Below are 24,974 nucleotides of genomic sequence, written 5' to 3'. Positions count from 1 at the left end.
ACTTCTTAGTCCATAATCAATGCTCGCTATTTGACACATATAAGCACAAAAATCATCTAGCCCATAAGCACAGTCATCTCGCCTTTCCGTCAGAGAAGGGATTTCTGCCCCACCCTACAAAGGCAGAGAACAGTTCAGAGCAGGTCCTCTTACTCATTGGGCGAAGAGTGGAATGACGTGCAGAGGGAGGGTAGCGGGTTAGAGTTTGGCCGGGAGCTCTGGAATCCCGAGCAGCGCGCGTGCGCGCGCGTGCGTGCGCGCGCCCCGAGCCTCCAGTCTCCTGCCTCCGCTCGGCGGGTCCTCGAGCCCTCTGGGTGGGAAGGGGAGGGATGAGGCAGGGGGCGGGGCTCCAGTGCAGCTGACTTTTGTGGGTCAGGTGACCGCCGGTCCGGAAGCGAAGTGCCTTCTGCCAGCCCCGTGCCCTCCTTCCCGTAGTGTCCCCATCCCTCGGCTCCGGGAGTCTCGCGGACCCCGCTGGCGGCGGCGGCGGCGGCGGCAGCATCAGGGCAGCTGCCTTTGCACGGCCTGGCCATGGCGTGGACCAAGTACCAGATGTTCCTGGCGGGGCTCATGCTAATCACCGGCTCCATCAATACCCTCTCGGCCAAGTGAGTTGGGGGGCAGGGGACCTCCACCCCTGGGGTCGGGGCCTTAGGCCGGGCTGGCGCGGGGAGAAGGCGGCTCAGCAGTCCAGCCCTCCGCGAGAGTTCCGAGGTGAATCCGACGAAAGGCCTTGGGGTGCGCCCAAAGAGGCAGAGCTGCCTCTCGCTACTTTGGACTGGCCGCCTCGCATTTCTGGGCCTCAGTTTCCTAATCTGTAAAATGAGAAGGATGGAAAAGATAATTAATGTGGCTTCTGCCAGCTTCTTCTAGTATTCCCCATGCCACTCTCCCTCCGTCTTTTTGTTGGGCCCTTTTGGAGTCTCCAGGCTGCCTCCAATCTTTTTTTTTTTTTTTTGCTGAGGCAGTCGGGGTTGAGTGACTTGCCCAGAGTCACACAGCTAGGAAGTGTTAAGTGTCTAATTCATATTTGAACTCAGGTCCTCCTGACTTAAGGGCTGGTGCTCTATCCACTGAGCCACTTAGCTGACCCTGCGTCCAATCTTAATATTACATCTCTGATGATCACCTTCATCTTCAAAAAAAAAAGTGTTTATGTGGTGTTTTTATTTAAAGGTGTACAGCCTCCCCAGTGGAATATAAGTTTCTAGATGAAAGCTTTACTTGGTTTTTACTTTTACCTTGCGTAAAGTAGGTATCTAAACAACGTTTGTTTAAATGAAATTCCAAGTCATCAATTCTGTAGCCTATGTTTGGAAGAGTCCATTCATATCCTGGATTCTGGGCTCACAGAAATTATTTCGCTGGATTAGAAAGTGGTTGCCTTTTGGGGGCTTGAGTTTCACCATAGATAAAATGGGTATTGATGGTAATACCTTTGCCTTTAAAAGAGAGGAATGTGGAAATGAATGCTGAACTTTTTTCTTAAAGTGAGAGCAAGGCTTGTTGAGGGAATCCCAACTTCTGTGCAAGGTCCAGCTTTTTAGCTTGGCTTTCACACAAAGGTTAGAGGTAGAAAGGTATTGGAAATAGACAGTCCAACTTCCCCTCCTGAAAATCGAATCTACGAGAGGTACAGTCACTTGACCAAAGTCATAGAGTTAATAAGTACCTAATTCTGTTTTACAAACATTTGTTTAGCACCTAATAATATATGCCAAATACTCTTAGGTGTAGGATTCAAAGATAAAATACAAATACTAATGCATGCTAGGTGGTGAGATTAGCAACCTTGGTTTATAGGGGAAGGAAAGGCTTCTAACCACTTCTTGTTAAGGAAGTTAAGTTTTAGAATTCCCTCCTTTTACATGCAGTTTTAAATTTTACTTTCTGATTTGCTTGGATACCATTTGAAATCTTGGAGAGTATTAACCATAAAGTTATAATCTAACAAAAGATGAAGAAAAAAAAATTTTAATTGGCTTCTTAAAACACAAGTAAAATGGAAGTGAGGGAGGGAGAATCTTATGTCCTTATATTTATAATGATTATATTGAACTATTTTGTCCTGCTAATCTGTATATAGTATGACTTATGATGGACTTGCTTTACTAAACACAATATAAATAAAATCAATAAAAGAAAAAAAATCCATTCCTTTCCTCATCACTTTGACCATTCAGGGAAGCTTGAAAGCTTATGTACTCCATCATCTCTTAATATTTGTAATGGGAATGAAGTTTGTTTAAAAAAAAAAAAAAACTTTCCCTTAGCAATTTTTCCCATGAATTGCCAAGGCTTTAAGTGATTTGTCATCTACATCGGGCTTACACAATTCTTTAAAAAAAAAAAAAAAAAACTCTGGGCAACTAGAGAGTAGTCGAGAGCAAGGAGATCCCTAGTCACAGAAAAGGGAAGGTCAGTTTATCTATCTCTGTCTCCTTTGTCTACTAGTGTCTCCTGTTGAGTTAGCTTCCCACACTGAATGACAATCTTTGATCCTGCCCCTGGTGGTTTCTGTTGTGAGGAATCTTACATTATAATTATACTTCTCATTTGCATACCATTTTACAGTTTTCAGTGTCCTTATTTTTATAATCTTGGTGGGATAGGCAGGGCTGGGATTTTACTCCTTTTGCAGATGAAAAATTTGAGATTTGGACAAGTTTGGAAACCTAGGTAAGCAGTAGAACTGGGACTGGATCCCAGGCTTTCACCCACTGATTATTTTACCTTCCCACCTACAGGAGAGATTAGTTCAAACCTGTGAACCCACAACCAGTTACAAACTGAGAGTGACAAGACACACCTCAAGAATAAAAGACAGGGGAAGAGGTTGGCAGACTGAAATTTAAACTTCCAACTGATTTTTGATACATAGAAATTAGACAGAAATGTAAATAATTTGACTTGGGTAAAAGGTGAGAGTTTATCTTGATTAGTTAATGCCTAACCCATTCCAAGCCATTTCTTTAGGGACAACTCAATGCAAATAGCCTCCCCCCCCAAAAAAAAAATTAGGCAGTCTTGCTCCACTTGGAACAGAAACAAATGCTTGTAAACTATATTTGGAGATTGATTCTACTACTTTACTCCCCTGGACCAAAGCATCAGACCCTCTCTGTGCACACTAGCAATTATAAAAAATTCCCCTGGAAACTCCCTTTCAATTCATCATTCATCCCATCATCAATTCATCAAATCTTCCAACTCACTGGAAAACAAGTTTGCAAGTTGCAGCACCTAACTTTAAATAATAGCTCTTCAAGACTCTGTGTGCTTTTACTAACCCACTTCCCCTTCTCTGGTGTCAGTTTTCTGTAAAATTGAAAGGTTGAGCTAGATAGTATATGAGTTACCTGCTCCAAAATCATGACTCCCCTTATTCCCAGGAGGCGGCCCCAGAATCAAGAGTAGCAACTCCATTCTTTTGGCCAAGTCTCAGGATCCCATGCTGTGTGGCTTCTCTGTGACCACTCTCTTTATGTGTCCCTTGCCCAAAGAGAAATTCTTCTCCACATAAATTTTAATATGTAAACACATTTAAATACTATGTTTTTTCTTCCAATGGAAATATATATTTTTGTTCAGTCCTTTCAGTCATGTTGAATGAACTCTTCTTGGTACAGATACTGGAGTGGTTTTACTATTTCCTTCTCCAGGTCATTTTACAGGTAAGGAAACTGAAGCAAATAGGACCACATGCCATGCCCAGAGTCACACAGCTAGGAAGTGTCTAAAGCCAGATTTGAACTCCGAAAGATGTCTTCCACCTTACCATAAAACTGCATAATCCTATTTCACAGATAGAATCATAAGATCCAGAATTAGAATTGGAAGGAACTTCGTGTTCTTTTGTTTGCCCTCCTCCTTTTGCAGATGAGGAAACAGAATCAGAGAGGTGAAATGATTGCTCAAGATCATCCAGGGGATAGAGCACAGGTGAGGTGAATGATCACATCCCCAGAAAGTGCAGAGCAGAAGCTGGAATCCTGTGCTGCTTTTTTCATGTTCTAGATTCTTTCAGCTACTCAAATAGAAATGAGAATTACTAAAACATAGATAAGGATACCAACAAGTCACATATTGACTTAGAAAACTACATATTAATATAATTTGTGTTTTATTGTATTTTTGTTTTGTTAAGCATTTCATTTTAATATTACATTTCAATCTGATTTGGGCTAGGGCAGCCAGGAGGCATAGCTGATAGAGTGCCGGCCCTGGAGTCAGGAAATCTCATCTTCCTGAGTTCAAATATGGCCTCAGAAACTTACTAGCTCTGTGCCCCTGGGCAAGTGACTTCACTTTGCTTGCCTCCGTTCCTCATATGTAAAATGAGCTGGAAAAGAAAATGGCAAATCACTAGTATCTTTGCTAAGAAAATCCCAGGTGGGACCACAAAGAGTCAGACAGGCCTGAAGAATAACTGAACGACTCATTTGGGCCATAATCAATCATGTCTTGGGCCACATGTTTGATGCATCTGGACTACATCACAACTGCATTTTTCTGTAAGTAAATACATTTAACTTCTGCCAGGCCAGTCTATCTCTGACATTGGTTTAACCATCTGTCTTTGGGGCTAGAGCCCTTGGATTCTACTTTTATTATAGCCGTAGCCAATAAAGAACCAGATTATCCCCCAGCCTAGTCAGAGCAGAGAAGGGAGAGCATTGTAAGCCTGGGTCACAGCCAGAGATAATCCCAGAGTCAGCAGAGACAAAGGAGAGACATGGAGGTCTTTTTGTAGAACAACCAGGAGGCCAGTGTCAGTGAATCCCTAAGTTGAAGAGGAGGGAGCAAGGTCTTGGGGAGCAAGATGGAAACAGACTAAAAAGGAAGGCTAGGTTATAAAAGGCTTTGAATGCTAAACAGAGCTCTTATAATTTGATTTTGAAGCAACAGGAAGCCACTGAAGTTTATTGGGTAGAGGAAGTAACAGAATGGGGCCTAGATATTAGGAAAATCATTTTAGTGACAGAGGGGAGGGTGGATTGGAGCCAAGAGAGTCTTGGGGGTTAGGCCAGCTCACCAGCATTCTATTGCAGCAATCCAGGTGTAAGCACCTGCTCTAGAATGGTGGCAGTGTCTGAGTAGGGAAGGGAAGCCAGGCCCCAGAGATGTTGCAAAGGGGAAATCAGCAAGCCTTGGCAATAGATCGGACACTAGTAAAGAATCCAGGCTGACTCCCAGGCTTGCAGGCTTGAGGCACTGGGAAGAGCCATGTTGCTCTCAACAGAGTGGGTGAGAAGATGTAAGAGGAAATATGAATTCTTTTTTGGACATAAAGAGTGTAAGATATGTATGGCACGTCCATTTTGAGGAAAGCTGTTGGAAATTGAAAATTGGAGATTAGTAGAAAGTCTGCAGCAAGAGAAGTAGATTTGAGAAACATCAGCATGGAGACGGGAGCAAATGAGATCTCCCAGTGAATGAACTAGTATGGAAGGAAAAGAGAAGAGGGCCCAGAATAGATCCCTGGAGAACACCTAGACTTAGAGGGCATGATCTGGAGGAGAAATCAGCAAAGGAGACTGAGAAGGACAGATCAGATAGGTAGGAAAAGAACCAGGAAAGAATGGTGTCCAGGAAAGCTAGAAGAGAAAATCAAGAAAGAGACAGCAATCAGCAGCATCAAAGGCTGCAGAGCTGAGTGAGGATTGAGAAAGGCCATTGAATCTGGCAGTTGAGATGTTGGCAACTTTAAAGAGAACAGTTTCAGGGGATAGATAATGTCAGGAGCCAGATTTTAAATGGTTAAGAAGGCAATGAGAGGAGAAAAAGGAGAGGCACTGTAGTAGACTCCTTTTTCAAAGAATTTAGCTACAAAGGGCTGAAGAGATAGAGGATGATAGCAGGGATGGAAGGATCAGATGAGAGATTATTTTCAGGATGAGGAGATATAAGCATTTGTAGACAGTAGGAAGAGAATCAGTAGAGAGGGAGAAAATAAAAAATAAGTGAAGGAGTGGAGATGACAAAGGAGGTAGTCTGTTGAAGGAGAAGGGCTAGGATGGATCACTTGAACAAGTAGAGGGGTCATTTTTGGAGAGGAAGAAAGCAATGTCCTCATGTGAGACAAGTGAAGGGGGAGAGGGTCTCAGAAGGCATCTGAGTGATAGGAGATGGGGAATAGGAGGGAAGAGGCAAATAAACATGAGGCAAAGTTCTCAGCCAAAAGAGTGAGGAGGATAGGGGAATCTGGGGGGGGGGAAGGGGTTGAAGAGGGATGAAAAGGTTTGGAAGAACTGCTGTGGAAAGTGGAATAGTAAGTTGAAAGGGAGAACTTGATAAGTAAGATTGCCTAGCAGCATCAACTGCCCTGTTTAGACTTGCATGACAAAAAAAAAAAATAGTAGTGGACTGTCATTTTCTCCACTTTTTCCACTTTCATTCAGTAGCACATGTATAGTAGTGAAAGGGATGAATTGTGGGAGTGATCAAGGATGAAGCTTAGCTGGGTAAAATGGGCAAGTCCATAAGGAGGTGAAGGATTTACACAAAGGAAGACAATGTAGTATTGGTTCATCAAGGGGTCAAGATGGGGAGAGGAGGGAGTGGCTGGTGCAAGGGAAATGGCCTGGGAGAAAATTGAGGGGTCAAGGGCATAAGAGGACATCGGGAGGCACAGGAAGCTTGTCTAGCAGCAATAAGTGTCCTGTTGAGATTGTACATACATAACCTCACTCTTCCTGCATAATGTAGATGAAGAGTGGGGTTAGATGAAGAGTGGGGTTATGTAAAGGAGGAAGAGGTGAAATGCCAGTAGATTGTGATAATGCCCAGGCCCTGAGAAGTGAAATAATTGGGACTGGGCTCCTCAGCTGGTTAGCAACAGGACACAAATGCAAACCAACATTCCCTAACTGATGGATAATAGAAAGAGGCCTGGACTGGAAGCATTAATCTATGACCTTGGACAAGTTACTTCTTCAGCTCTCTAAGTTTGTTTCTTCATCTGTAAAATGAGAGGGTCAGACTAGATGAGCCCTAAACTCTCTGTGAATGCTTTGCTCTGATGAACTCCCAGGCCAAAGTCTTTTTGCTCCCCCACAGCCATCCTGCCGTAACTGCTACTCCTCTTCCCTAAACTTATCCTGGACTGGAGAGGAGAGAGGCAGGAAGGCAAAAGCTGCTTTCATTCTAAAAAGGGTTGAGATTTATGTTCACAGGGGAAAGAGGGAGGGACGAAAGCAAACAGATCCTGTTCCCGGCAACAAGAAAGGAAAACGAAGTCGGAGTCAGGGCCTCTGCCATAAACCCTCTGCCATCTGACACTCGCTATCTCTGCAACTCTTGGCGAGCCATGTTAACCTACATGAGCCTGTTTCCTCATCTGTAATAGGAGAGTAACTAACTGGCCTCTTTGGTCCCCTTCAGCCCTAAATCTGTTCTCCTCTGATCATAGCTCCAGGGCAAGAGGCATGGCAGGAGCTGGAGGAAAGGACAGTAGTGTCCAAGAAAAAGGAGGAAGGGATCAGAATGGCCAGGCTGGGCTCGGCCTGGCTCCGCCCCTAGCTCGGCCCAACCCCTAGATCGTAATGAGTCATTTGCCTGTCACTCCCTTCTCCAGGCCAGTATTTTTCTGAGGGACTGAGCCCGGGGAAGTGCAGTCTGAGCTCTCTCTGCCTTGCCAACTTGTTTCCACCCGTGAATGCTTCAGGCTACTTCCCCAAGGAGTCAGCTTGCCTCTCCCCGCACTGGGTGGCAGTTACACAGGGACCCAGACTTAGCAACTCTTTGGGGGGCAATGATAGCGGATATCTTACAGCACCTTAAAGTTTGTGGGACATTTTATACATATTCTTTTATTTGGTCTTCACAACAAGTACTAACTACATAGGATTATCATCCTGATTTTACAGCGGAGACTAAGGGAGCTTACATGCAGGTGTCAGAGACTGGATTTGAACCCTGGCTTCTCTGAAGTCCATCCCTCTCTACCCACGTCTCAAGGTAGCACTGATCCTCCTGGTCTGAGCCACACTACCCAAGTTGACCAGAAACCCTTCTCCCCAACCACCCTGTACAGACTCTCCCAGGGTGGGCTGTAACATGGATATCTGCGCAGGGCCGGAATTGGATGTGTGATCTGCTCCTGATGTGCCATGTGACCATGGACAAGGTACCCCCTCTCTGTGAGCATCACTTGACTTATCTGAAAAGTCATAAGGTTGGATTAGGTGATTTCTGGGGCTCCTTCAAGGTGCTCTGTGCTGTAACTGGGAAGTCGCCATGGCATTTAGCCCATTTTAGCCCAGGATTGTTGACACCAAATGGGCTCTGCTCTCGGGGTCCACAAGTCCCTAACCTTATACAATGGAAAGAGTAATAGTAACTAGATGGTACAGTGGAAAGAAAGCCAGGCCTGGAGTCCAGAAGATCTGTGTTCAAATCTAGTTATATGACTTGAGACAAGCCACCTAACCCTGTTTTCCTCAGTTTCCTCATCTGTAAAATGAGCTGTAGAAGGAAATGGCAGATCACTCCAGTGTCACTGCCAAGAAACCTGCAAGTGGGGTCATGAAGAATCAGACATGACTGCAAAGAATGAATGACAATGTAGGGAGCTCCATATTTGGAGTAAGAGGACATGGTTTCACATTCTGGATCTGCCACTTACTACCTGTGAACTTGGCCATATCCCTTAACTTGAGGAGAGGCAGGGGCATAAGGAAGATGATTCTATATAATCAAGAACAAAAACATCAGTTACATTCAGGGCACTGTGGCTGATGTGCCAGTAGCCCTAGGTTTACTATGAGACTGGTATGCTAGGACTGAGAATTTTTAGGCTAAAGAGAACTCCACAAAAGGGCTAGTACCAGAGAGCCAGCCTTGGATATAGCAGCTTTAATATAATGTAATGTAATAATGTCACTATGAATTAAAATATTTAATACTAACATTATTAAACTTATCATCTGACTTGATCATGTTACCACTTCCATGGTCCTCAGTGTCTACATCAGTAAATATAAAACTTAAGGTTTCTAGAGTACTGTTATGTTCAAGAATCCCATGGCATGTGTAGGACAAATATTACGAGTCCCATTTTGCAAATGAAGAAACTGAAACTCAGGTTAAATCATTTGCCTGGGGTCACCTAGCTAATGTCTGAACTGATTTAAAAAAAAAAAAAAAAAAAAAACAATGCTTTTTCTGTGGCGTTGTGCTTTGGAGCCTCTGAATCATTCCTTGTCTCTGTGGTGGAGTCAGTGTATTGAGTGTCCAGAATTAAGGAGAAACACCAGAAACATTTAACTTGGCCTCTAATCAACTGGAAACCAAACGCTGCCCCTGCTGACACCCAATCCCCAAGGAGGCCAAGGCCTGCACCTTAGTGGCTGATACAAAAGGATTCCATTCCCCTGCCCTGGAATGTTGCCAGACACAACCCTATGTCTGGCCAGTCCAGACAAGTTCCCTTTGTGGGAGATAGTAAAAGTGCAGAAAGGAAGTGCCTTGGAGTAGCCTGCTGAGCTCTCGCTGGCTCCTGTCTTAGGACTGGGCATCCTCTTAAATACCCCAGCCCCTACCCCAAGAAAGGGTTGAGTCCTAAGGCCCTTTGTTCCATCCCAGCAGCATACTCAAATCTGGAGGAAGGGGAGAGGTGCCAGGTGAGAGCTCCTGGGCAGGAAAATCAGGTAGGCAGGATCCTATTTTTCCATCCTGCCCCTATTTTCCCCTGATGATCTTTGAAAAATCCTGCCAGGTCTTGTTTTTGATTTGGGGCTGAAAAATGATTATACTTATGCCTCTTGTAGTTTCTTTGTCAGCAGAGCTGGAAACAGGCTGGGGCTTGTTGTGAATAACCTGCCCAAGTGAAATATCTTGTTAATCTGCAGCTTATACCCATTTCCCTTTCCTCCCCTAGCCAGAAGAGCCAAGAATCAACAGGCCAGAGACTGATTTGTCAGGTGTGGGACCTCCATGGTGGATTACAGGTGTAATCTACAGGACTGTAGCCCTGTTTTCTAGGTTTCTAGGCCCTGCTGTGCTAATTCAATCACATCATTTTTCCAGGACTCGATTCCCTCCTGTATAAGCAGCCAAAGGAGGTTGGACTCACTTCATTGTCATTGGAGTATATACTACAGACCTCCTGGACAGAAATGAAACTGATTAGTTTGAGAAATAGTCACATCTGATGCAGAGGCTGCTGGGTGGTGAAAGGAGTGGGGAGGAGGGCCAGGAAGCTTCGATTACCCAGGCATCTGCTGGAATTCTCTCTGCTAAAAGCAGAACAGCTAATTGTTTCTTGACTTGCCTTATTGAAAACTTTATTTTTCAAAAGTAGAGGAACCAAAAAGGAAAAATTCTGTCTTAGATCTAATTCTTACTAATAGAAATGCTGAGGAGGAAATTAGAGTATCTTTGAGGTGGGGTGGTGGGCAGGTATATGGCCCTTCCATCATAAAATTTGTGATAGAGGAGAGGAAATATAGGTATACTTTGACATACACCCTCAATTTAGGGAAAGCAATTTTCAGAGGAAAGATGGAGCAAAATGCTTCAGGGGAAATTAGTCCATGAAGAATGATGGAAAATACTAAAGCTACAAAGTGAGGAGGGGAAATGGGATTTGTCTGAAGAGATTGATGTAGAGGTACTCTCCAGGAGTCTGTGGTCCTGGCCTGTGGACATGTTGTCAGAGTCACTAAAGTCTGGAAGGATCCAAGATAGGCAAGATAAAATGAAGACAACACAAAGCGGTTTAGTCTTTTGGGGTGGATTGGGCTTTAAGCTTTTTGGGGGGGAAGATCAGAGAAGGAGAGAGGCTTTCTGGGGTAGATGAGATAGTGATGATCACTGACAATAGAGAAAAGAGATCTGCATAGTTCTTGGTTTGCTTCTGGTTGTTTTTTTGTTTTTTTGTTTTGTTTTGTTTTTCCCCAAAGGGGAAAAATCTTTTACTGGAAATGAGAGGATAAGATTGGGGAACCAGCAGTTGGATACCCAGGATAAGTAAGAAAATAGTAATAGAGCAGAGATCTGCCCTTGATGAAGCTAAGTCACCTGGCTTAAATGAGCTACTTATTTGGGTCCTTGTTGTTCTAGCAGACATGATATGATGGCTGAGCCACTGTCCATCAAATAGAACTGGAGGAGGTCTGTGAATCTGACTTTAGATGCTGGGATCCTAGAATGTATCAGTAAAAGGATGATTGGCGAATCTCTAGAAGGGAAAAGGGAAGTGATGATCCCAGTGAGCCAGGATAGTTTCATTTCATCAAATATGAGTTATGCCAAACTAACCTCATTTCCTTTTTTTTTTTTTTGACAATATTCTTAAACTAGTAGATGAGAATGCTATGACTATAATCTACTTAGATTTTAGCAGAACTTTTGATAAAGTATTTCTATTATTTTTGTGGAGAAATGGATTAGAAAATAATATTGTCAAATGGCTTCACAACACCTTGAAAGCTGGTGTCTTAAATAGCTAATGTCACTGAGTTAGCTCTCCAGTGGAGAAGCCTGGAGTGCTCCTGTGCTTGCCCTGCGGCCTTGAATAAAAGACATTTCATGATATGTGCCTCAGATTTGCAGATGACACTAAGCTGGGAAAAGGGAAAATAAACCCTCTGAATGCCAGTCAGGATCTAGAAGATTCTTGTCTGTCTAGAGCTTTGGGCTGAATTTTCTAAGATGAACTTCAGCAGAGATAAATGGAACAAAAATTGGGCATCACGAATATAAAACAGAAGAGACATGGTTAGACTACAGTCCTAGAGGTTTTGTTAGACAGCAAGCTCAAGATTGAGACCACGGTGTGATGTGGCAACTCAATAGGTAGCAGGGGAGTAATGTCTTTGCATTCATTACTAATGCCTGGGTGGTCTCTATTTCCTATACAGACAGAGAGTGGTTTTTGCAAAAGCCCAGTCCCTCACTGTTTAAGTCCACTGATTGCCCGCTTTGCTTCCATATCTGTGCTGGCTACTGTGATTCAACCAAAGGACACAGTCTTTAACTCTCAAGAATAAACAACCATTTCCTTTTCAAGATATTTCATGAAACAATACTTGAGTCACTAACCAAAAAAAAGCAAGCCACGAAATATTTGGATTGTGTGCTGTGATATGTGGCATAAATACAGTGCCATAAGGGTTTCAGAAGAGGGAGCAATCCTGGAGCCCTCCAGAAAGCTATGAAAGTGCCTTGGTCAGACAAGGGTTCAGTCCCAGTTTCTTCTCTTACCACTGTGTAAACTTGGAGAAGAACCTCAACCTTTCCAGGTTTATAAAAGGGAGCTGATCCTTGCACTGCTTACCTCATAAGGCTAATGTGAGGTTGAAGCAAAGTAATACTCAAGACATTTTTTGGCTATAAAATGTTCTTGTAACTTACCTTCAGTCCTGCTTAGCATTTTGCTAATACTTCCCTAATATACTCTCATGTCTTGTTTTGTTCTTCATCATAGGCCATGTAGCCTTGTAAATAAATACAATGCTTGACTTAGAACCAGGAAGATAAGTCTAAATCCTGCCTCTGATCCTTAGTAGCTATGAGAGCCTGGATGAGTAATTTAGTCCCTGAGCCCGTTTCCTTTTTTTATAAAGTAGGGCTAATACCTCTTGGTATAGTTGTAAGGACCAAATGAAACAATGCACTCCACAACTTTTGAAGTGCTATAGAAATATAGGATAATAGTGGCAGTCATTCTGTAGTGTTATCTCCTTAGGTCTCAGGTCCCTGATGGCAGAAATTAGGTGGATAAAATAAGTATTTGATGCATCTTTATTGATTGGGTGGAATAGGAAACATAGTAGCCTCGCCAATCAATGCCATTCTTTTCTCTTCCAGATGGGCTGACATGTTTATGATTGAGGGCTGTGGAGCAAGCCAGGCCCAAAGCTTCCAGCATCCTTTCCTCCAGGTATCCTCTCCTTATCCTACTTCCCCTCAAGCTTTCTGCCTCCTTCATGGCTCTGAATGCCCAGGCCCCTTTCCTTGGCACCCAGGACTTGAAAATTTACTTCTTCCATATCATAGTCACAGAATTTTCTCTGGCTTCCAGAAGCTGTCGATTGAGTCAGGCCTGACTCAGAAAAGATCTCTGATTATCTTTTTCTTCTCTTCCCTGCCCTGCTCCCAATAGCTGTATAAAAATGGACAGGCAGGAGGATTGGCCAGCTATTCTTGGCCAGTAATAGGTGTGTTGAGGAAGAGCCTGGACATCAGAGTGAGAGAAGGAAACTTCACCTTAAGCTCTGGGGCCTAAGCATCTCCATCTCTCTCCCAAACATAAAAAGCCTACCACATCCTTCTCGTGGGGGACTACTGCCCTTGCTGGGACATTGTTAAGATAAGCAGTTGGATCAGAAGGCCCCTAATATTCCTCCCAGTTCTAAAAATCTATGATTGTATTATTAATTCCAGGCAGTGTGCATGTTCCTGGGAGAATTTTCCTGCCTAGCAGCCTTCTACTTACTTCAGTGCAGAATTCGGGGGCGCACAGATTCTAGTGTGGAACCCCAGCAGTCCTTCAATGCCCTTCTCTTCCTGCCCCCTGCCCTCTGTGACATGACTGGGACCAGCGTTATGTATGTGGGTGAGTATCAAGATCTCTCCTGGGCAAGGACTAGCAGTTTGAGGTATGGTAGGGTGGGAGGGAAGAGTGTTTCAGCAGCAGCTTCACTTGTTTTCTCATTCTATTTTTCATCTTCCATATACCACAATTTATTCAACTATTCTCCAACTGATGGGCATCCACTCATTTTCCAGTTTCTGGCCACTACAAAGAGGGCTGCCACAAACATTTCTGTACATGTAGTCTCGTTTCCCTTCTTTAAGATTTCTTTGGGATATAAACCCAATAGAAACACTGCTGGGTCAAAGAGTATGCACAGTTTGATAACTTTTTGAGCGTAGTTCCAAACTGCTCTTCAGAATGGTTGGATTCGTTCACAATGTTTTTCATCTTCCAACCAAAGTAGATTCTGTGTTTTTCTTTAGATATCCTGTGCTTCCACAACTCCATACTTTGTTATGGGATTATATGTACCCTTTTTATCTTCTCTTCCTCTACCTGTTAAATTCCTTCCTTTTAAACCCAAGGCAATTGTTGATGTTCCTTTAAACCCACCTCAATTGTTGCCTCCTCCATAGTGCTTTTCTTAATCTCACCTTCCCACTTACATCTTATTGTAAGACTTTGCTTAGAATTTCCTTAGGCCCTTATTCTGTGTTTATTTATTTGTCATATCTCAAATATGAAGTGCTTTTAAAGGCAGAAAACATAAAAATGTCAGCTGTTGTTCTCCTATTCCCCAAGAACAGGGACTGTCTTAGCTAAATTTGTATTTCTCCTAGAGCATATACTTAAGAAATGTTTATTAAACTCTACCGAATTTTCCTCATTTCTGTAGCTCTGAACATGACTAGTGCCTCCAGCTTCCAGATGCTTCGCGGGTCTGTGATCATCTTCACAGGTCTTCTCTCTGTAGCTTTCCTGGGACGAAAACTGCTTCCAAGCCAATGGCTGGGCATCCTTGCCACAATTGCTGGCTTGGTGATTGTGGGTCTGGCTGACCTCATGAACAAGCACGACGATCAACACAAGCTCAGCGATGTGATTACAGGTATGTTGAACTGTGCAACTGGGTAGCTCCGAGAAAGAGAGTCCCATGAGAGAGACTGACAAGGAAGCTAACCTGTTACCCCCATGACCAGCCACAGCAGGGATTTCAGGAGATAGGGAAGGTTGAAGTTGATGTTGAGAGTGAATGAGGTACCAGCTCTAAAGTCAGGAAGACCTGAGTTCAAATTTGACCTCAGACACTTAATACATCCTAGCTGTGTGACCCTGGGCAAGCCACTTAATCCCAATTGGAAAGAAAGAAAAGAGCGAGAGAGAGAGAGAGAGAGAGAGAGTGAATGAGCTGCTGATAAGAAGTATGTTTGAGTCCTGGGCCAGACACCACAAGGCAGCAGGCAGAGCCAGGTGGCAGGTGGTTAGGGAAGTGCTTGGGTGTTTACCTTGACCCAGCCTGCTCTGTAACCAAGAGGCCAGCCTTGCCTGCCTTTTCCCCACAGGTGGTCCTGAGAGGTTTTTTTTCATTTCTCTAAGTGAAAAAATGTACGAATATTTTAATGTACTTCTAATGTTCTTATTATAAACAGAAACTATGAACTATGACAAATAAGCATGCAAAATAAGCAACAAAATATTAGGCTCAAACAAATGAAGTAGAATCCCAGATAGTTTTTTGCCTCATGGTCCCTTCCACATCCCTCCATACTTTAGTTACCTCTTGCTTGTTTGCCTTGTTTGTTTTTTCATTTATTGTTGTAATCAATGAATGTTGCGCTGGACCTTCTGAGCATGCTTTACATCACTTCATTGAACACTTTGCATCTTTCCCTGGTCTTTCATTGCATTGATATATTGACCTCCTGGTGAGAAAGCTCCCTCTACCAGCTACAGCTTCTTTATTCCTAACAGACTAGGAGCTTTGCCCGCAACTTTGAGAGTTTCAGTGACCAGCCCACAGTCACAGCAACATAGGAGTCTGGCAGGCTTGAATCCTGGTCTTCTCAAAGCTGGCCCTCTGTGACATGCTGCCTCCCATTCTGGTGAAATGCTTTGTGTTCTTATTTACTGTTTTTGCATTTCATTACATTGATAGACTCAGAATTCTCCAGTCATTGAATCTAGAGTTGAAGAAATTATATTTAAATAGTCCTCAATCCTAGTTCTTCATTCATAGGTGGGCCTTCATTTAAGGTCCTATCTATTTTTTGTTCACCTTTTCCTCTAACCCCCTGCCATGGCCTCCAAAATCTTTCCTTCTGTGTAACTACTTACCACTCTCTCTGACAGGGGACCTGCTGATCATCATGGCACAGGTGGTTGTCTCTATCCAAATGGTGCTGGAGGAGAAGTTTATCTACAAGCACAATGTACACCCACTTCGGGCTGTGGGTACTGAAGGTGCATTTGTGGGCCAGTGGGAAGAGGAGGGATGGGAGAGTGCCTGGTGGGGAGCAGAGAGAACTTGGGATGAGATGAGGGAGGGAATCAAGGAGCATGTTGGGGAAGGGACCAAAATGAGGTGAGGTGCCCAGAGAATGTTGGGAATGAAGATACTCTTCTCAACTCATCCATCCATTAAGCATCTACTGTGTGCAAGACACTGGACTGACTGTATAGAGGATGGAGATAGACAAGATACAGTCCTTGGTGTTGTAACACAGGAAATACAAAAGGAGTGATCAGGGAATACACGATAGAGGAAATGGCATGTGAGTCGGCCTTAAGAAATGTGTAGGGTTTTCACAGATAAAAAATGGCCTATTACAGGAAAACTTGGAAAATTATGATGCGTGTCAGCAGATCACTGAGTACCACAGAGGGCCAGAGTCCAAAGTTTGTGTCAGAGAGTAATAGGAGATAAGGCTAAAAAGGTAGGCTGAATCTGGAATATAGAAATCATATTTGCTTAAATTTTTTTCTGTGGGTATTGGGGAGCTATGAAATATTTTTGAGCCAAGGAGTAGATTAAGCAAAGTAGTATTTTGAGGAGCTTTATCTGGGTGAGAGGTGCAACACAAATCACAGTGGAGGGACAGTGTGCTCAGGGAAACCAGCGATAAAGCTACTGAGAAGTGATAAGAAGCTGGTTCTAGTGAGAGTAGAAAACAAGGAATGGATCAGAGAGATTTTGACAGGGCGCCCCTCGCTCCTCTGGAGCATCAGTAAGGATGCCCCATGTGTTGGGAGCTGGGGAAGCCAGCATGTGTCTGTGAAAGGGCTCACTCCTCTGCCCCTCGTTCCCCAGGCCTCTTTGGCTTCGTGATCCTCACGGTGCTGCTGGTGCCCATGTACTACATCCCTGCCGGCGCCTTCAGCGGCAACCCCCGGGGTGTGCTAGAAGACACGCTCTACGCCTTCTGCCAGATGGGCAGGCAGCCACTCATCATCGTGGCGCTGCTGGGCAACAGCAGCAGCATCGCTTTCTTCAACTTCGCCGGCGTCAGCGTCACCAAGGAGATGAGCGCCACCACACGCATGGTCCTCGACAGCCTCCGCACTGTGGTCATCTGGGCCGTCAGCCTGGCGCTGGGCTGGGAGACTTTTCATCCGCTGCAGATCCTGGGCTTCTTCATCCTCCTGACGGGCACAGCTCTCTACAATGGGCTGCACCAGCCCCTGCTGGCCCGCCTGCCTTGGCGCCGGCCCCCGGCCGAGGACCGCGAGCGGGAGAGCCTACTAGGGGGCAGCCGTACTCCCATCAATGAGGACAGCTGAACCCCTGCCAGGTCCACCCCACTGAACCCTGAGTTTTAGGCTCCTTTTCCCTGAGGACAGAAAACCCTGGGATCCTCAAAAGGAGCCTCAGAAATGGGATATCTCAGGTCCTTCCCCCCCTTCCATTGTCTTCTCTTTCAGGAGGACACTGGATGTGCCACTGGGGTCGGAATCTGGCTCTCCTGCCCCTTCCTCTGACTGTTTCTTCAGCTTCCTATGGCCCAGGACACACCCCAAAATCTGCAAGGGGCCCAGGAGAGGGCTTGGGCTCTCCTGCCTCCGGCTCCAACCATGTTATGGAGAGTGATGGACTGAACCAGGCACCTGGATTGCACTGATTTGCCAAATCACTAATCCAAATTGAGTAGTGATCGTTTCCCCTGAATCATGAGTCATATTTAGTTTAAAAAAAAACAAACAAACCCTAAATATCACTTCAGAACCAAACTTAAACACTCTGTATTTTCTCAGACCTTTGTACTGCTGGGTCATCTGCAGAACACTGGCCAGTCGTGAGTTGTGGGCAGCCGGCTTGGGCAGTTTGGCCCCAAGTCCGCCTCCATTCTTTCTGCCTTGGCCCCATGACAGGATCCTGTCTACAATGTGGGGGTAGTTCTGCTTAAGTCACAGGTGTTAGCTGTTCACACTGCTGCTGACGGCTGCCTGCCCCACAGCCCAGGTGCCAAGGGGTGCTGGCTAGGCAGGCAGGCCGGCCAGGGTTGCAGCTGGCTCTGCAGGAGGAGGGGGGGAGGAGAAACGGTCAGAGTGGCCCTTGGCAGAAATTCGGTGCTACTTGGAACTATTCCTTTGGTATCTCTTTTTTTTTTAAAGTAAAACTGAATAGAAGAGTGGTCCATAGTGTGTGAGGTTTGGGGGTTTGACTGTGTTTTTGGCAGAGGGGAGTATGATGAGTAGGTAGACAATATCTGGGCATAGAATTCTGGAATCTGGAGGTATAAAGAATTTTAGGCCTCATCAAATCTGGTCCCAGGACACTGGGTGCATCCCTATTTCACCTTCATCTAAAACAAATGTGGTTTGATAACATATAGAGAAAGGCCTACAATTAAGTTAGAAGTTTTGGGGGACATTATCTAACGGCTCTGGAGGTGGGTGTAGGTGTTTGTGTTTTTCCCCCCACCAATACTTCACTGGACTAAGTAAAACTGCTAGGGCTATCTCAATTAAAATTGAACAGAAAGGTGAATTGAGGCAAATCTCTGAGCAAGATCATGTTTATTAGCAGGGGCATGATGAATGTCAATAAATGCATCAGGGGTTTGCCCCCATTAATGAAGACCCTTAGCATAGGACAGCTCACTTGCTGTGGGTTTGGGGGAGTACAGAACAAAGAACAGAGCAGGGTAAATGAATCTTGGGATTAAAGACAACAGGATCAGTTATAGAACCAAGGCAAAGAAAACAACATGATTGATTGAAAGTTTATTAATGGTAGTTAGCAACAACCCACTTTTATCTCTTGGGAGACTTAAGAAATGCTTATTGTCTGAATCCAAGTGCAAGATAGCAGGCTAGATACTTGGAGAGCAGACCAGCCATCCTTGAAGGAAAGCCTGGTGGTGTAAAGATATCAGGCTCAACACTTGCATTCACATCTTTTTCCAAGATTGGTTAAATTCAAGTTAGCTAGCTGGAGAACTGAATTTCTAAACGTGACCCGTTAAAAGCTAGCCAAATCTCTGAACAAAATGCAGAGATAAAGAACTGTGACTTAAGCAATTATAGGACAAAAGCAATTAATTACAAATGGGATCAATTCAATCTTCTTAGTGCTATGAAACCTTTTTTAGGTTTGGAATTATGAAGCCCAGCTCTGCCATTTCTTATTTATATGACAATAGGCAAATCCTTTCTAGGTTTTGAAGGTTTCCTGATCTGTAAAATGAGATCAGACTAAAGGATTTTCAAAGTCCCTTCAAGCTGTGATTCTATGGTCCTGTGCTCCCTGGTTGTGCTGTTGACAGTCCTACGATAAGGGCAGCAACAATTAACTTTCTGAACAGAAGCACTGTAAGGAATGTGCAATAATTGCTTTTCTTATAATTTTTCTTATAACAACTTGGTAAATCTGTTAGTATAAATATGGTTACACTCACTTTATAGGTACACAAACAGGCTTTAAGGGGAAGAAGCAGGTCATAAACCTGAGTCATCCAACTCTTTCCAGTGGTGTTCTGCCTTGTCCCACTACTTCTCAATGTAATTGCTTCTCCATTGCCCATAACATCTCTGTGGTCCTCAAACCTTGCCCTTTAGTGACTCAACTCACTGATTTTGCAGTTGGCACCATCATCCTCCCATTCACTCAGGCTTGAAATAGCATCACTTTGGGTTTGTCCCTTTACCTCCCTCGTAGCAACTCAAGTCTTTGTTGAATATTATACTAATTATAAACAGCTGTTTTAGGATCAGAGCTACAAAGGGAAAAAGAAACCCTTCCCTGTCTCCAGGAAGCTTGCATTCTTAGGAGATGGACACAGTACAAATCCATAAATATTAAGTGTACTTACAAGATAGTTTGAGGACAGACTCCCAATAACTAACTAGGAGTCTAAGAAAAAGGTTTTGTGTTGTAACATCTGAGATATAACTTGAAAGAAACTTGCAAAGGAGACGAATAAATTCTAGGCGTGGGAGACAACCCATTCAGCCATAGAAATAGGAAACAGAATATTGAGTTTCAGGGAGCAGCTAGTGGTCAAGTTTGGCTTGAAACAGTGTGAATGGGGAGTAATATAAAATAAATTAGAAAAAGTAGTTGGGAGAGAGATTGGGGAAAGTTTTAGGCAAGAAAGAGCTAATAAAGCTCTTTGAGTTAGGAAGTGACATCAAATAGGAGTATTGGGGATATTTAAATTTCCTGATATGGAGGAATAGATGGATTGCCTTTCAGAGGACACAGAAAGCCAGGAAAGATCACAATCACACTGGATTTTCTTTGATAAATCCAATGATTTTAATGCAACAAGTCATTGACTGCCTCATTTCAAGGCTAAATTATAGTAGATATATAGTAAACAGGTTTAGTCAATGATGTTATGAGGTCAGAACTGATTTATAATTTTTGTGACTTATGATGGGAACATAGATACAAGCTATGTCTATCCTCAGATTTAAAGGTCGTTGGAATTATCAGATCTTAATGCCCCAAAAAGAAGGCTGTAGGAATGGTATGACTATAATGTCAACTGGGAATCCTTGCAATTTCTGGCTCTGGGGCACTTTCTAGATAGTTTACTCAACCTCCTCTATTGAACTATATGGGGATGTGGACAATTGGGGGCTCGTGTTTTCAGCTTTAAATACCCATAAACATCATTCTAGCTATAAGTTACTTTTCAAATAAGCAAGGCTTCTATTAATCCCTTTTAAGAAATATTCCAAGGCAAGGCAATAATTGTCTGATAGGCATCTTAAACTCAACATATTTAAATAGAGTCACTATCCCCTAAAATCTCCCCCTTTTCTGAGAATCCTATGGATGATGAGTCATGATCCAAAAAGATCAACATGAGCAATAGGCTGAATCTAATAAAGTAAACCAGTAGACATCATGCAGAGTCTTATAGTTAGGTTAAAAAAAATAACTTTGCAGATACAAGATGAGAGAGGTATGTTACACATGAATCAGCAATGTGATGTAGCAGCCAAAAAAGTCATAGGATCTCGGACAGTGTTGAGAGAGAGAATCTGGGAATGAGGAAGAGATATTGTCCCTGTTTCAGACCTTATCTAGAATATCATGTGAAGTTCTGGCCACCATGTTTTTGGAAGGATGTTGATAAGTTGAAAAGAATGCAGAATGCAGTGAAGATGATGAAGAACCCAAAGTGTAGATCATGAAGACTGACAGAATTAGATATACTGAGCCTGGAAAAGAAAAGACTCAGGAGGAATGGAAAAGTTACACTTGGATACACTTGTTCTTTTTGCCTCCAGAGAGCAGAAGTGTGGGAACAATGGGTGGATACTGCAAAGAGTCAAACTTGGATTTGATAGCAGGAAAGATAGAGATGAGTGGAGCTAAAGCTGGAGTTGGTTGACTCAAGTGGATTTCCCCTCAATGGCAGTTTTCAAGCACGGCTAAATGACCATATATTGAGTATTTTTTAGAGTGCACTTTATTGATTTCTTTTTACATCTACATTTTCCAGTATATTCCTACTTCCTAGAAAGCCATTTCTTATACCAAAGAACAAAATAACGAACACATTGAAAAAGTCTAAAATTATCTATGGTGTTCCTACCTCTGCAATAGAGAAAGCAAGGAATCCTATATTTTCTTTGGGGCTAAATTTCATCATTATAATTTCACAACCTTCTTTTCAAATGTTTTATTCTTTCCATTTATATTATCCTTGCTTCCTGTAGTGCTCATCTAACTACCATAGTAAATGGGTTTAGTCAAGTTAATTGAGGTCAAAACTGATTCCAGTTTTATAGTTTTTGTAACATGATAAGAACATAGATATAAAGTTTTATCTGCTCTGCACTTAGGTTTAAAGGTCCTTGGAATTATCAGATCTTAATGCCCCAAAAAGAAGGCTGTGGAGATGGTATGGATATCACTTCAACTGAGAATCCTTGCTATTTTTTGGCTCTGGGGCACTTTCTAGATAGTGTGCTCAATCTCCTCTATTGAGCTATGTGGGGACATGGACACAGTTAAGGATTCTAGAGTTTTCAGCCTTAAATACACAAACATTATTCTAGTTATGTTACCCTTCAAATGAGCAAGTCTTCTATTAGTCCCCTTTAAGAAATATCCCAAGACAAGGCAGTGGCTATCTGATAGCCATCTTAAACTCAATGTATTCAGAGTCACTATTTTCCCCAAAAAATCCCTCCCTTTTCTGGGCTCCTATATTTCAATCTTTAATCCATTTAGATTTAAAACCTTGAAACTATCTTCATTTCCTTTCTCTCCACACTTCCCATGTGTAGTCATCTGTCACATCTTATCCATTCACACTAAACATTCTCCCTCAATCTCCCCTTCTCTATTCACACAGTCACTACTCTGGTTCAGGCTCCCATTTTCTCTTACCTGGACTACTGAAATAGTCTCTTTATTGACTTCCCTGTTTCAGTCTCATTCTACTCCTTCCTTTATACTGCTTCTATCCTCCATATAGCTTCCAAATCTAACATCCCAGATAGTGGTTAATGACTTTTCAAGACCCTATCATTGGTTAGAGGTGCTTTGTAATACTCACAAAGCCCTATATGCTACTGATTATTAGCTGCCTATAAATGTGTTCAGCTGTTTCAGTCCCATCTCTTTTTTTATCCCATTTGGGATTTTCTTGGGTTTTCTTGGCAAAGACACTGGAGCAGTTTGCCATGTCCTTCTCCAGCTCATTTTATAGATGAAGAACTAAGGGAGACAGGGTTAAGTGACTTGCTCAGGGTCACACAACTAGTGAGTCTCTCAGGCCGGATTTGGACACAGGAAAATGGCTTTTTCTGATACTAGACCTAGCACTTGCACTATGGCACTTGTAAATTAGATTTTACAAAGAGATATTTACTAAAAGTTGCAAAAGAGAAGGTATAAAAACCAGGGGCTCAGCTAAGGTAGGGGTACTTTCCCTTCTGCTCACATGGTCACAGGGGAGAGTGGGCTTTTACAAAGTTAGTGAGGTACTGTTTAGGGAACACATAAAGTCCAGGAGTACTGCCTGACCCTAGGAGTCCTTTTTTCCCCTCTCAAAGTCATAAAGTTCTCACTAGATGAGTCCCTTCCTTACTAGGCTAACTCCTTGGCTGGATTAAAGAAGGTGGTTCCCAATGCTCATCTTGATTAAACTATTGCAACTATTGGCTTTTGTGGAAACTGTCATTTGAGCAGACCTCCAAAGGCTCTTTTGAGTTACACAAGTCAGGAATGTCCTGACCCATTCCCTTCCTCTTTATTCCTTTACCAAAGATCAGAAATAAACATAACCGAAACAGGTATTTAGGGATAGCTGGCTGGGAGATAAGACAACTGGTGGCCACCACTACCTCGACAAGCCAGAAGCTCACAGCAATTCTTTACTCCAGGGAAGACAGATGCTAAGGGAGAGATTTTTGCATACAACCTCAATTTTCATCTCCAACATCTGGCCTTCCCTGTCTGAAGCCAGCCCCAGCCAGAAAACTCCCATGATGCCAAACATCTGCCCCTCTGTTACTCATGGTCAGAGGGCTCACAAAGTCCCACATGTTGAAGGCAGTCGAGAATAATTTTTACCTGTTCTTTAAGAGCTGGAACCTCATTGGGCAATCAGAAGTCTGTGAAGTGTCCCAGGTGGGATTTATACCCAGTCCATCTTGACTTGTTGTATTTACCAGATTTGTACATGACACAAAACTGTAAGAAGAGGTGGAATCCAAAAGGATCTTAACAAGTTGACAGAAGGAGAAAGCAGGAGAGCATCTTGGACTGAGTGTAATGAGATGGAATGTGTCATTTAATAGGGATGAATGTAGGCTGAATGAACTTCAAGTTGAGGAGACAGGCAGATTACCCAGACTTCCCCAAGATTCCTTTTCTGTTTTGTTCTTGACCTCAAGGGAACTCGAAGAAGCTTGAGGATAACCAGACCAGGAACACTTGGCATCCTTGCCAGCAAAGAAACTGGACAGTTATCATGAGGGTCAAGTGGTGGGGGAAGTAGAATAAAATTGGAGAAATTGGGGATCTGGAGACAGATCAGCAGAAACTACATCTGGAATTATCTATACAGGTAGCTAATGGGGGAATCAAAGTACAAGCAGAGGTCACAGTAAGAAAGGAAAGAACCTAAAGCAGTTTTTCTGTCTGCAGGTAGATAGGTCCCTAAAGGGCCCCAAAAGTTTGATGATCGTGACTCTAGAGCAAAGAATCCAACCCCAATTAAGTTCCATTCAAAATTGACAAGCTGGAAAATGTCCAGAGAAGGTTATTATTAATAGCTTTTTATTTAGTTTTCAACATTCATCCCTGCAAAATCTTGTATTCCATATTTTAATCCCTCTCTTCCCCCACCACCTTCCCTAGACAGCAAGTAATCCAAAAATTTAAACATGTGCAATTCTATATATATGCCCACAATTATCATGCTGCACATGAAAAATAAGATCAAAAAGGAAAATAAAATGAGAAAAAAAACCCAAGCAAACAACAACAGAAAGGTTGAAAAAACTATGTTGTGATCCACATTCAGTCCACACAATCCTCTCTGGGTGCAGATGGCTTTTTCTATCATAAGCCTATTGGAATTGGCTTAAATCACCTCATTGTCGAAAACAGCCACGTCGACATGAGAGCTGTTTTCAAGCATTTGAAAGGCTGTCATGTAAGAGGGATAGAATTTGTTCTATGGATACAAAAAAAATCTTATTCTCCTTGTTTTGACAGAATAAATCTTTTACAAGAAATCCTTTCTTGATAATGCTTAATTCTAGTGCCTTCTCTCTATTGCTTATCTCCAATATATCTTATCTATAGCATGTTTGTTTCAAGGTGTTTGCATGTTGTCTCCCCCACTGGATTGTGAGCTCCCCAAGAACACAGACTGTTTTTTCTCATCTTTTTTTCCTCAACACTTAGCACAGTGCCTGGTACATAGTAGGTACCTAATAACCCTTACTGACTGACTGACCCTAGAAGATAGAACTATTAACAATGGAAAGAAGATAGAAAAAAAAAGCAAATTTAGGTTTGATG

General features: G+C 43.1%; 1 protein-coding gene across 1 annotated transcript; it reads left to right on the top strand.

Annotated features, from left to right (window-relative positions):
• Window positions 1-358: 358 nt before the first annotated feature.
• On the top strand, window positions 359-18,113 carry SLC35F6 (solute carrier family 35 member F6). The gene is made up of 6 exons (XM_051976321.1): window positions 359-608; window positions 12,814-12,886; window positions 13,390-13,561; window positions 14,379-14,591; window positions 15,833-15,943; window positions 16,791-18,113. Exons 1-6 carry the CDS (start codon window positions 532-534, stop codon window positions 17,258-17,260), a joined length of 1,116 nt encoding a protein of 371 aa, XP_051832281.1. The 5' UTR covers window positions 359-531; the 3' UTR covers window positions 17,261-18,113.
• The last annotated feature ends 6,861 nt before the right edge of the window (window positions 18,114-24,974 follow it).

The sequence above is a fragment of the Antechinus flavipes genome, chromosome 2 (assembly GCF_016432865.1).
Source record: "Antechinus flavipes isolate AdamAnt ecotype Samford, QLD, Australia chromosome 2, AdamAnt_v2, whole genome shotgun sequence".
NCBI classification, from domain to species: Eukaryota; Metazoa; Chordata; class Mammalia; order Dasyuromorphia; family Dasyuridae; genus Antechinus; species Antechinus flavipes.
This window is presented reverse-complemented; position numbering and strand designations above follow the sequence as displayed.

Coding starts and splice junctions, on each gene's coding strand:
- SLC35F6 (XM_051976321.1), top strand. CDS start 532: ATGGCGTGGACCAAGTACCAGATGTTCCTGGCGGGGCTCATGCTAATC. Junction 13,562..14,378: donor GACCAGCGTTATGTATGTGG/GTGAGTATCAAG, acceptor TCATTTCTGTAG/CTCTGAACATGACTAGTGCC. Junction 14,592..15,832: donor GCTCAGCGATGTGATTACAG/GTATGTTGAACT, acceptor TCTCTCTGACAG/GGGACCTGCTGATCATCATG.